Source organism: Nicotiana tabacum, chromosome 10 (assembly GCF_000715075.1).
Source record: "Nicotiana tabacum cultivar K326 chromosome 10, ASM71507v2, whole genome shotgun sequence".
In the NCBI taxonomy this organism is placed as follows: Eukaryota; Viridiplantae; Streptophyta; class Magnoliopsida; order Solanales; family Solanaceae; genus Nicotiana; species Nicotiana tabacum.
This window is the reverse complement of record NC_134089.1, coordinates 146996352-147009099: the sequence shown is the minus strand read 5'-3', so window position 1 is coordinate 147009099 and position 12748 is coordinate 146996352. Positions and strand designations below refer to the sequence as shown.

Below are 12748 nucleotides of genomic sequence, written 5' to 3'. Positions count from 1 at the left end.
AAAGTTTCATCATCGTCGATGTTAAACTCCGAGTAAAAAGCAACCCCTTGCGGAGTGACGGAATACAGATATCTTCTGGTTACTTTAAGTATCACTGAACGTTTCCTCACACTCATTTTTTTGCGTAACAACGATATCAATTTATCGTACTCTATTGTAAGTGACAATTTAACATGATACTGAGCAGGTAAACTGTAGCCCACGGAGTTATTCTCCATCACAACCTCAACCCCCCAATATAATGAAACTCTTATTCTATGCTCTTCAGACATAATGAAAAAATGTTGGAGAATTTAACAACAATAAACGTTTCAACAAGAGTTAAAAAATTTTTTGAATGAATTTCTATACAATCCTAACCTCTTTATATAGAAAATGGCTAGCCGGGATTTTTTTTTATATAGGTATAGCGCCCAAAAAGTTGGCACTATACGCTTTTGAATTATTGAAGTCAGGAATTGTTGGTGGGGCCAGGAAAAAGGAGTATAGCGCCAAAATACCAGGCGCTATATATAAAACTTATGTATAGCGCCAGGTATTGTGGCGCTATACCTGGGCGTGTCAGCTTTTTCAGTATAGCGCCACAATACTTGGCGCTATACAATAACGGCACAGTTAACGTTAGTGTATAACGCCAAGTATTGTGGCGCTATACATAAAAATGTCACCTTTTTCCCCACCTATTTATGTATTTTGAGTCCAAAAGAACCACAATTGGGTTCCGGACCCGTAGGATTCAAGTAGCTGGCTCCAACGATTGAGGCATAGTTAATCGATTGATTGATTGAACTAGTTTACGGATTAACTGTTGTGTTGTTCTGTGTTTAATTTTAATATTTTCTGAGGAATCTTTCTTAGTTAGCAGGGCTCAAATTATTGTATATTTCCTAAATTCAAGTTCAATACGAAGAGAAGAGGGGAGAGGAGAGAGAAAAAAGGAAATGGTGTAACTAAATCCCTTGATTGAAGCCACAAATAATGGATTGGAAGCCTTTTAAGGTGGATTGTATATATTTTGTAACTAAAATGTATTTAGGTCGGGTAAATACCAAAACATGGACATTTTTCGTAATAAGGTTTCAAATAGTGTAGATGAATGAAAATAAATCCCTTTCTAAAAGGGAAATCTCACTTTATACGCATTAGTTCCAAACTATTTACCCTTCAATTCCCATGCCCAAACTATTTACTACTTCTACCTATGTGCCCCAAACTATTTACTCGCTAATTCACCATTCCTTGTGAGTATAATAAGATTGGGAACAAACAGAAAAGAGAGACGATCAACACTTGATTCATTGTTGGTCTTAAGCAAAGTCGTTATGGCAAGAGTTGCTATGCTCCTATTCTGATCAGAAATCAAGCTCTCCATATCTATGTTGCAGTTTGTCACAGCCATAGGATGTGTCATATCTATCCTTCGACACACATATAGGGCGTGAGCTTGTTTGAAGTTTTAGCACTACAAACAAGTTTTCAACACTAAAATACAGGGCACAATTCAAAAACTAGATCATAGGAAGAACAAATCAATTTTTGAAACTCCAAATGAATGAGTTCAAAATGTCAGATCTGATTTTTTATAGTGTTTTACTTTTAAAATTCGTTAGTTATTATTTTTTAATGTGTAGATTGTACCTTTGATGCTGGTTTTTGGAGATTTGTTGTACAAAAATTTAAATTCACCACTGAAGGACCTTGAAGCTTGAAACTCATAACTTGGTTTGTTTGAGTTTTTAATTATTTTAATCTGATCTTGTATGAGTCTGTTTGGAAAGTTGATTGGAGGTTGTAGCTAAAGTTTTAGTCAATTTGGTGGAGATTTTGTAGTAGATTTTAGAAATTTGGGTTGAAATATAGTTGAACCAGAGGAGAAGAAGACGAATTTGTATTGTATACCCAAATAGTATACAAATTTTCCATTTTAGTATACAGTTCATTCTAACTATATACCCCATTAGTATAGCTATATACTATATTGGTATCATATGCTAGTTGAATCATTTTTTGGTTGTATTAGCTGCATTTAATTGGTACAATATTTGATTTTCTTTTAATAATAGTAATATAGTACAATATCTTGAAATACCTTATTATATTAATATGTGGTACACTAGTTTTTTATTTTTCTCTTTATGCATGTGTGTTATGTAATAGTAGTATAGTCATATAGTTGTCGGGAATTAACTAGTAAAACTGTATGCCATGTTCGCATAGTTATATGCCATATTGGTATCATATGGTAGTTTGAACATTGTTTTAGTTGTTTTAGCTGCATTTTAAGTGAATTGTATTATGAAATTATTTATATGAACATGAGTTGCAATGCTGGAATTTTTGTGTGTCGATGGACATAAATTATGTGTATTATGTAATAGTTTTATAGTTATAGGCAATTGTTGGAACGACCCCATACAACTATATACCCTCTTAGTATACGAAATGAGCAAGTTATTTTGCGAATATTTAGCTTGCAATACGAGCATGTAATTTTCTCATACTTTTATTGCGTCCTTTAATGTTTGGTACAGTAGTATAGTCGCAGATAGTTGTAGCAATATTCTAGAGAAATCATATGCTCTGTTGATATACATATATACTATATTGGTATTAAATGGTACTAGAAGTATTTTTCGCTACTTATACTTTTGTTCTATTTTTAAATATTTTATTATCATTTTTATTCTAGCGAGTATATATGGAGATTTGGTTGCCGTAGATTATGTTTTCTTGCTCTATAAATGGTTGTATTACTGCTAATGGTAGAGTGTGTACTGATATTTATAGGGAAGGAGATCAAGGTTTGCATGGCAATCACGTATTGATTCTTAGAATCTGATTATGTAATTTATGGTGCTCAGCAGCAGTCAATGTGATATTCAGTGAATTAGATCAAGTGACAACTGATATTATTTTAGTTTAATAATTGAATTTAAAAAATGAGAAAGAAAAAAAAAACAAAAGATGTATTGTACTAGTTATATTAAAAAAAAAATGAACAAATATTTACTATATCAATTATTTTTTCTTATTGTATAAAAAAAAGAATAATAAAAAATAGTGAAAACGGTAAATGAAATTAGATTATGAAGAGAAAAAGAATATAAAAAAAATTAAATGAAATTAGAAAAGGAAAAAAAGAAAAAAAAATAAGAAGAAAACGAGAAAAAAGAAAAGGAGAAAAGAAAAAAAAAGGAAAAAAAGCATAGAAATAAAAAAGAATTGGAGAATAAAGAAAAAATTCTCCATAAAAACTACTATGGGTAGGAAATATAATTAGTTTATGAATAGAAAAATAAATGAATAGACAAAAGTAAATAATTTTATTTTTGTGGGTAACTGTATCATTTTTCCTTTTTAAAATTCTTAATTTCATGGGCTGCCGTTTAAGATAATCTATGAGGCTTATAGGTCCAAAGTGAACAATTCCAACAAAGTATAGTGGATCAGTCCCCTACAGGGTTCTTTGTGGACCATTGTAAAACGGTCCAATGTTTTCTGATACAGATTTCGGATTGTTTGGGCTTTTGCAGGATCCAAACTGACTTATAGCCTGTTTGGCCAAGCTTCTCCAATCTCAAACGCACTTCTTTTTTTTTTTAAATAGTATTTTTTTTTCAAAGTTGAAATGTTTGGCCAAGCTTTTAGAAGAAAAAAAAGGTTCTTTTGAGTAGAAGCAGAAGCAGTTTCGGAGAAGCAGAAAAAAGTAGTTTCTTTCCAAAAATACTTTTTCAAAACTACTTTTTTAATAAGCACTTTTAAAAAAAATATACTTCGAAACATTTTTTAAAAGTTTGGCCGAACACTTATTGCTGCTTAGATTAGAAGTCTTTTTCAAATTAATTAGCCAAACATAAACTGCTTCTCGCCAAAAGTACTTTTGAAAAAAAAACACTACTCAAAATAAGCTGATTTTTCCAGCTTGGTCAAACGGGCTATTAAGCCGCCGCAGTTATGAAAAATAAATATAATTCATATCCTAGGTTATTAATTAATTTGACCAAGAAGTGCTACAGAAAATGCATATTCGCTCCTCACCAATTGTTCTTCAAAGGAAAATAAACTCACTTCTTGCGCTTTGTTTTGGGAAGAAAGTAAGTATTTTGTTAGAAAGAAAAAAAAAGACGGACAAGGAATTTAATTGAGATTCATCTAACATTGTGTAAGAGTATTTTCTTCCGAATGTGTAAGAGCATTAAAGAGATTAAAATTGTGTATTACTAATAGAACGGAAGTTTATCAGCACATTAATAGTTAAATAGGAAAATAACTGGAGCCAAAGACAACTAATTAAAATCAAGAATCACATTAGTTCAATGACCACATCTGTAACAACTATTCAGAGCTTAAACAATAGTAGATACAAAAGAAAAGAGAGACTCCAACTGCATTTATTATTTGCAGATAAAGCCCTATTTAAATGTAATATGATGATAGCCACCTTCATGTAGCAGTTCGGCAAATTGTTCCAATTACTAGTTCAAAATTCCTCGGGTTGATGCTCTACCACAAAGAAGGGCATTGCTGGGAATTGGATATTCATCTCTCCATGAATTTGCAGGGGAATAAACTCGCAGATAAAACTGCTGTCCTAAATATTGGCGAACCCAGTTCTGAGACCTTATATCCCACATTCCCACATTGTCTAATGGCATGTAAAGTGCAGTCCAAGACTTTGGGTACACCTATTAACAATGTATCAAATTGCAGGTGAACTGAGTGTTTAAATTCAGATATTAGTCTACAAGATGTGACTTGAAGTTAATCTAAGTTACCTGAACAGTTGAACGAGAAATAGTATCCCTTAAGTTGTATGTTAATCTGCTTGCAGGAGTCCACTCTCCTCCACCCATCCTGTTTATAAGATTTTGACGTTACGTTTTAGCTTACAAGAATTTTTTGTTCAGTTACTTGAGATTGGCAAGGATAGAATCTTGAAACTTTAGAAACTCACCCTACAACGAAAAAATGGTGGCCATCAATGTGGTAAGATTGCACACTGTCTTCTAAATTCTCAAAGATAACCTCAATATAAGCTCGAAACTCAGCAGCCATAACGGATGTCTGAAGGTAAGCACCACCACCTGTAGGGCTATCCGGAATGCTTCCAAGACTAAAAACTCCGGGAATATTGAAGTGATCAGCAAGTTTAAGTGGTGTATCTGCTGGAACAAATGACACACTGTTGATAGCATATCTTTGCTTCCCGTTGATGATTGGAGCTGAATTCGCGAGCCTAATTGTGCGTGTGGTGTTGATCAATCCGTAGTGGTAGGAACCCTGGGGGTTAGGTCTCGGCCCACTAGCTGATAGATTACGCCTGTTACAATGCAAGCAGCTAAATCTCTATTTCTGTAACAAGAAGTATTAAAGAACCACGAAAACGAAATTAACATAGCATATGATTGGAACCATTAGCACAATGCAGTTCAATTTACATGTCCTAATGAATTAGGAACTTTGTTCATCTACCAATTCAAAAAGGAAACATAACAAGAAACCTTGTTATTGCAGCATTCACTAAAAGAGAAATGCACCTGAGAGATCGGGCCTGATTGAGAGACCAGTCAATTTCTGTTGTTGGTCCACTGGGAGGAAGGCCAGAAACACTTCCGGCTGAGTTACCATAATGAAGAGTAGATGTAGCTGTGAGAACCTGGGATGTGAAACGTGTCGAGACAACTATGTAGTAATCTTTTGCAGGTTGGTCTGCTGTTAACAATACCGAGAAGGACTGTCCCAAATGGATATCAAGGGAATCATATGTATTTTGCACAGTGTGAGTCCCTTCTACTTCAACCACCATCATTTTATGCCCCTGGATTCTGAAATTGATGGAAGTTGTAAGCCCAACATTTGATATCCTGAATCTGTAAGTCTTGCCTGGAACCCCAAAAATTGCATATCAGATTAACAGAAAGACAAGTACATAGAGAAAAAGAAATTTACCGGGCCATGCATGATTAGAGCGTCACCTTGATCTATGGTGAATGTATAACCATTCGATCCATGTCCGTTGATAAGAAGCCCGTCAGGGAAGGGAAGATCGTGCCCACTGTCCAAAATTGCTTTGAGGTCCTATAAAATATAAATAAGCACATTGATGATCAGAAACTGAAACTCTTGGTTCAAGTTGTTCACTCAGAGACTAAAACTTAGTGGTAAGATACAAACGAAGTACTTAACAGTTAGCAAAGGCTCACATTGTGGTTTTGTTTGAACCAATCCCCAGTCAGAATAGAGAACTCTCCAGCAGGAGGAGGAAAAGGAACAGGAATCACAGAGCTGCTGGCGATATTTATACTACCGAACCCTCCTGCTGCTTTGTGGAAGGCAAGAGAAGGGAAGTAATAGAAACTACCAATCTGATCCTTGACTTGGAGAACATAAGTGAAGTTATTGCCCGGTGGAATGGGACAGTTAGTACCATAGACTCCATCCTGCCATGAATTTCTCCTCTGCTCGACGCCATTCCTGAAATGGCATCATCTCATGCATGTTAATTGAACATAACAAATTTGTAGCACATGCTATCAGACCAATATGGTGGAAAACTATCAGGATCATGGTAATGAAAGATATTTGTTGAGGAGTATCAAATTGAGACTCTCATTGTAGTGATATCCCACTTATAAGTGAGCTATATAGCCTATTAGGAAATCATTGTTTAAATTAATGAAGATGCATAATTCATTTTGTAAGTATCATGTCAACTAATTAACTTAAGATGGTACACAGGTCATATCTTCTTTGCCATTTTAACATTATACATATCATCAAGATTTAAGAAGAAAGAAAAGATCTCCATGTACATTCTTTTTATATTATTGGTCATTGTTTTGTTTTCTAATTGTCAATTTCAGAAAGCCCGAGATACATTGAAACAATGATCCAAACAATCTTTAATGTTTTGAATTCGAAAATACCGCCAACCAGATTGAGTCAACATCACAGCATTAGGGACACTTTGTATAATCCATGGTTTCTAAAAGCAGTAGGGTATGTAGGCGAATGATGATACATAAGGACAGCACAATATTGTAAAATCTTAAGGAAAAGAAGTACAGGAACACAAAGCAAAAATAATTACTTACCAAGAAATGAGAAAAGGCTCATCTAAATTGTTGAAAACATTGATAATCAAGTTGTCATTGGTCACACACTCAATTGTTGGACCTGGAAATTGCCCATTTATTAATATCCCCTGCCATTTTTAAACAAAAAATAAAAATAAAAAAATTAAGCTGTCAGTAAAAAATCCAATAATCCTCAAACAACTATAGGGAAAGAAAGTGAAAGAGAGAGAAAGACAAAAATAAATAGTTTTTTCTGCATTTTTTCAAGCAGTAAGGTCGAAAGAGTGTACCTGTTGCTTGACACCAAGAGGGTAAACATCACCATATGTAATATTCCAAGTATAGAACCTGTAAGGGTCTTCCCCGCAGATGAGATTCCCATGTAGAAACATCAGCAGCAGCGCCATTAAAGAACTCCACCGTTTTCCCATATTTCGTTTCTGATTTTACAGTCAATAGTGATGAAGAGAGTATATACTTTAGAGGAGTAGTCTTAAGAATGAAGTATTAAGACAGCCCGCTCCCCACTTTTAACTTTTCTTTGTTAAGAAAGCAATATTGCCAAACTAGTTTATTGACAAGGGACTATGCTTTATTTTGCACTCTTTTTTGCTTAGTTGCGAGTAGAATAGTGTGTCGGTGTCGGGGAATTATGATTGATCGTTGATGAGTCTACTAAAGTATAAGACGCTTCTTAGATCTGCCTCGAAGTTTGCGTTGCGTACGGTGATTTCCAAGGTGTCACCCTTTCCTACCAACAGCTCCGTTACTATGTTTAATGCTTCGCTCACGGCTCGCTCCACTAAACGTCCCGACTTTATTACTATGATATCATTTGAATTGAAACAAAATTCAAAAAAAAAAAATAGTTAAGTTTATGATCTTAAATATGTTAAACTATTTGTGTGAATATAAAAATAAATAAATTTATGGCTAGTGTTGGGGTTTATTACCATCTCAATTTGGAGTCCTTCAACTGTAGCTAACTCATGAAAATTCAGCACTTAAAATTAGTTATTCCTCTAATTACTTCAAGTTCTTGCTTCTTGGCATTTCCTTCATAAAAATCAAGTAACAACAGGTTCTATTAATCCGTAGAAATTCATATTTACAAGTGAAAATTATGTTCTTTACTACTAATTCATAGAATAGTACGAAGTACGAAGCATGGAAAATTAATTATACAAGAATCAGTGGATAATCAAGAATGGATGAATAAATGCAAGTAACTTAATGAATTGAGTTTTACAAGCTGGACTTAATGAATAGAGCTCACTTTTCTTCTTTGTATCCTTCTTTTTGGTCAGTCCTAAAGACCAAATTGGATACCAAGAATCTCAAAAGTAATGCTAAAATGAAATGAGAAACATTCTTAAAGGCTAGGCTAAGAAAGAAAAAGAGAAGTGCTCACAAAAAGAGCTTCTGCTACTTTCCCGTTAGAATTTTTATCACAGCACTCATCATAGTAACAAATAAGATCAGTTCAGTCACCCTTTCGTGACTGTTTAGCTGATGGTTTCATTCCTTAGAGTGGGCGAGTACTGCGACCGGATGCGCGGCCACAGACAAGAGCATTCTTTGGAATTGGATACTCATCTCTCCATGAATTGGCTGGTGAATAAACACGAAGGTAGAATTGCTGGCCTAAGTACTGGCGAGCCCAGTTCTCTGATCTGATGTTCCACATTCCTACATTGTCCAATGGCATGTATAGGGCTGTCCACGACTTTGGATAGACCTATTGATCACCAAGTAAAGGAAAATTAATGTTAAAAACACCTAAAAAAAAACCTGACGAACTTTGAAAAATTTTAAGTTCAAAAGTTATGTTGGGAAATACCTGAATAGTACAACGCGAAATTCCATCTCTCAAGTTGTAGTTCAATCTGCTTGCAGGTGACCATTGCCCACCATCCATCCTGTTCATCATGGATTTAATATATATCGACAGTTTAAGGATTTTCACACTATCGCTGTATTATAACGTATTGAAGCAGGTTAACCATCTTATTTTTCAGGTTACTAATTCCACTTATTAGAGACAGTTATGTGTAGTTATCTTTTAGGTGAAGATGCCAGTCAATAAAAGTTAAACTCGAAAACATTACCCTCAAAACATTACTTCCAACACATTTCTTTACCTTTCTAGTTGAAGTGAAGAAACTTACCCAACGACAAAGAAAATATGTCCATCAATATGCCATGACTGCACAATATCTTCTGGATTCTCAAACACAACTTCGACGAAAGCTCTGAAATCAGCAGCCATGACAGAGGTCTGGAGGTAACCACCACCTCCAGTGGGGTTGTCTTGGATGCTGCCAAGGTTAAAGACCCCTGGAATCTTGAAATAGTCTGCAAGTTTGAGCGGTGTGTCTGCAGGAATGAATGACACACTGTTCACAGCATACCTCTGTTTCCCATTGATCATTGGAGCAGAATTTGCCAGTCTAATTGTGCGCGTGGTGTTAACCAACCCATAGTGATATGAACCTTGCGGATTAGGCCTTGGACCACTTGCTGTCAAATTTTGCCTGCACTCAAAAATGGCTTAAAATCGGTTAATCTAACAGGCAACAATAGAACAAGAATGCAGGCAGTTCTGATCTTCACTTCAGGAAAAAAAAAATCACAATGTACCTAACGGATCGAGCCTGATTGAGAGACCAATCAATCTCAATCGTTGGTCCCCCAGGGGGAGGACCAGAAACACTTCCAGCAGAATTGCTGTAGTGAAGAATTGATGTTGCTGTTAGCACTTGTGAAGTGAAGCGTGTTGAGGCAACAATGTAATAGTCCTGCCCTGGTTGGTCCATTGTGACCAATACAGAATAGGACTGGCCCAAATGGATATCAATGGACTCATAGGTATTCTGCAAGGTGTGAGTCCCTTCTACTTCTACCAAGACCATTTTGTGCCCCTGGATTCTGAAATTGATAGCTGTTGTGAGTCCAACATTGGAAATCCTGAATCTGTAAGTCCTTCCTGGAAAGAAAATTTATCGGAAGAATCCTTTGTTACAACAACATAAAAGCAAGAAATGTGAACTGTTAACTTAGCAAGAGTTGATGCAATAAATAGATTGATCACCTTGATCAACAGTGAAAGTTAAACTATTTGATCCGCGACCGTTGATTAGAAGGCCATCAGGAAATGGAAGATCACTTCCTCCATCTAAAATCGCCTTAAGATCCTGTGATATGTGCAATAAGATTCAGAGTCAGTTGATCAATCCATAAAATGTCTCAAGAATTGGTTTTCATAAGCTACTCACAGTGTGATTTTGCTTGAACCAGTCACCAACCAACATGGTGTATTCTCCAGCAGGTGGAGGAAAAGGAACAGGAATCAGCGGACGACTATCTATTTTAACGCCACCATAACCTCCAGCAGCTTTGTGCATAGCCAGTGAAGGGAAATAGAAGAAACTACCAATCTGGTCCTTGACTTGTAGGATATATGTGAAGTTTTGGCCTGGTGGGATCGGACAGTTTGTCCCATAAACTCCATCTTGCCATGAATTCCTCCTCTGTTGAATACCATCCCTGCCCAATAGTCAATTTTCGTATTTTTATTAACTATATATATATATATATGGTGGAACTTCTGATACTTATTAAGGTTTTACTCACTATCCAGGCAGATGACAAACATGAAAGACATAATGAGGCTTAACTACAAAGTGATAAACAATCTAATAGTTCAAAATTGCTTAGTCTTTACTAAACATTAGAGAATCTCAGCTAATGAATATATTATTCAAGACTTGTATCTTTATATGAAAGGAGTTTCAGATCTAGGTGTCCTTTTTTGAAAGTGAAAGCCAATTTCTTCATGATTAAGTAATACCTTATGCAGATAATTCAAAATTGGTGAAGACTACATTATAATATGATATAATAAGATCAACATATCTAATGTCACAGCTATATTAAACAGCAACTCAGACACCAGTATAGCACATTATTGACCTGGTTTTCTACATGTAACTTAAACAGATTCCAGGCTAAGGTTACCAAATCCACATAAAAAAGCAGTTCACTATTAAAATAAAAAGTAAAAATGGTCATTCAAATATTCATAGAAAGAGAAGTACTTACCAGGACATGAGAAAAGGTTCATCCAAATTGTTGAAAACACTGACAATCAAGTTGTCATTGGTCACACACTCAATTGGCGGTCCTGGGAATTGCCCATTTATCAATATCCCCTGAAATATACAAAAATTTCTACACATGAAAACAGCAACACAATGCACATATTTCAATTCCAAACCAATTCTTGATGATATGACAACCAAACAAAATCTTTGAGTCGAGGCCTATAGGAAACAGTCTCTCTGCCTACACAAGGTATGGGTGAGGTCTCCATACACATTACCCTGTTCAAACCCTACTTGTGGGATTTCACTCGATTTGTTGTTTTTTTTGTTGTTGTTGTTGTTGTTGTTATGACAACCAAACAAGAAAGGCCGGTGCACTAAGCTGCCACTATTGTAGGCAACTTTACCTGCATTTGTGCAAGAGGCTTTTTCCCCTGCCGGAATCCGCGCCAAAGAAAAAGGGGAAAAAGAGAGCAAATGAAAATACCTGTTGTTTGACACCAAGAGGATAGATATCACCATAAGTAATATTCCAAGTATAAAATCTATATGGGCTTTCTCCATTGGAGAAATCCAATAGGAAAAAGATTGGTACCACCATTAAACACCACCACAAGCTCCTCATTTTATCTTCAACTCTCTTTCTCTGTTTCTCTACCAGTACACTGGAGGAAGAGAAAGTTTTAGGATATACTACTAAAAAAAAGAGAATGCAAATGATATGACAGATCTAACAAAAGCAAGTTACTGTCCACACTCCTAACTTTTTCTTTTTACAACTCTTATATATACTAGTAGTTCTTTTCCTTTTCTTTTTTTTTTCCTCCTTTGCTATATTCCCACTTTCTTTTTCTTACATTAAACTAATGTAAATGAAGAGATAAGTAGAAGATGCTGAAATGGCTTACAAAGATGTAGTTGAGCTGTCTCTGCTCTGCTTTTATATGTGTCTGAACAGAGAAGATGGTGGCCTGTTTTTTTGTAAGCAGAGCCGCCACCAATTTGCAAATAGATGCTCTAAACTGGGACTTGCTTTAATTTAAAGCTCTTAATATTTGGATCTGCTTCCTCTGTATTAATGTTTTTTCAGTCTTATTTTAATTTTTAAAGGTCTAGATTAAATAATCTGATATAAGTATTTTACCCATAATAAAGAGATATAGTTTAGAAAAGTAATCTCTAACTTTGGTAAAAATATGAATGACATTCCCCCAAAACAAATTAAAACTTTGTTTAAGGTTGCAAAATTATTAATAACTTAAGTCTCCAACTTTGGTAAAAAAAAATGATTGGGGTTCCTGTAAAATAAATAAGAAAAGCCTGTTTGAAATTCTAAGTCTCAATAAATATTTGTGTCAATCATTGATTTCAATTTTATTATGTTAAACTACTTAAAATGTTGATTAAACAACAATACAATATGACAGTTGAACACTCCAATTGTGTTCAGATACATCAAAAATCTGATTAAACAAATTTCTATATAAATAGTGATGTGGATTTCTAGGGCCTTTCCCCTTATGTTATCAATTACGTATTGTAATGACATTTTGTATTATCATTTTGCTA

At 35.0% G+C, this 12748-nt stretch overlaps 2 protein-coding genes across 4 annotated transcripts; both read right to left on the bottom strand.

Moving 5' to 3' along the window:
* Nucleotides 1-4200: 4200 nt before the first annotated feature.
* On the bottom strand, nt 4201-7697 carry LOC107814493 (L-ascorbate oxidase homolog). The gene is made up of 8 exons (XM_016639922.2): nt 7367-7697; nt 7095-7204; nt 6204-6474; nt 5976-6078; nt 5538-5883; nt 4955-5320; nt 4776-4854; nt 4201-4685 (listed from the first exon to the last, which is right to left on the bottom strand). Exons 1-8 carry the CDS (start codon nt 7505-7507, stop codon nt 4476-4478), a joined length of 1626 nt encoding a protein of 541 aa, XP_016495408.1. The 5' UTR covers nt 7508-7697; the 3' UTR covers nt 4201-4475.
* Nucleotides 7698-8270: 573 nt separating this feature from the next.
* Nucleotides 8271-12219, bottom strand: LOC107814491 (L-ascorbate oxidase homolog). Of its 3 annotated transcripts, XM_016639919.2 has the most exons (9): nt 12088-12219; nt 11667-11844; nt 11178-11287; nt 10352-10622; nt 10168-10270; nt 9717-10062; nt 9245-9610; nt 8917-8995; nt 8271-8814 (listed from the first exon to the last, which is right to left on the bottom strand). In XM_016639919.2, exons 2-9 carry the CDS (start codon nt 11802-11804, stop codon nt 8602-8604), a joined length of 1626 nt encoding a protein of 541 aa, XP_016495405.1. In that variant the 5' UTR covers nt 11805-11844; nt 12088-12219; the 3' UTR covers nt 8271-8601. The 3 variants fall into 3 exon arrangements, with proteins under 3 accessions (XP_016495405.1, XP_016495406.1, XP_016495407.1); XM_016639920.2 differs by lacking the exon at nt 12088-12219 and having other exon boundaries at nt 11667-12085; XM_016639921.2 differs by lacking the exons at nt 11667-11844; nt 12088-12219 and adding an exon at nt 11587-11610.
* Nucleotides 12220-12748: the final 529 nt, after the last annotated feature.

Excerpts from the sequence above, each read along its gene's own strand:
- LOC107814493 (XM_016639922.2), bottom strand. The coding sequence starts at position 7,507 with ATGGGAAAACGGTGGAGTTCTTTAATGGCGCTGCTGCTGATGTTTCTA. Across the intron at positions 6,475-7,094 it reads GAGCCTTTTCTCATTTCTTG|GAATGGCGTCGAGCAGAGGA; the intron begins GTAAGTAATTAT and ends ATGCCATTTCAG. Across the intron at positions 6,079-6,203 it reads GGTTCAAACAAAACCACAAT|GACCTCAAAGCAATTTTGGA; the intron begins GTGAGCCTTTGC and ends TATATTTTATAG.
- LOC107814491 (XM_016639919.2), bottom strand. The coding sequence starts at position 11,804 with ATGAGGAGCTTGTGGTGGTGTTTAATGGTGGTACCAATCTTTTTCCTA. Across the intron at positions 9,611-9,716 it reads AATCAGGCTCGATCCGTTAG|GCAAAATTTGACAGCAAGTG; the intron begins GTACATTGTGAT and ends TTTTGAGTGCAG. Across the intron at positions 8,996-9,244 it reads CATATTTTCTTTGTCGTTGG|GATGGATGGTGGGCAATGGT; the intron begins GTAAGTTTCTTC and ends CATGATGAACAG.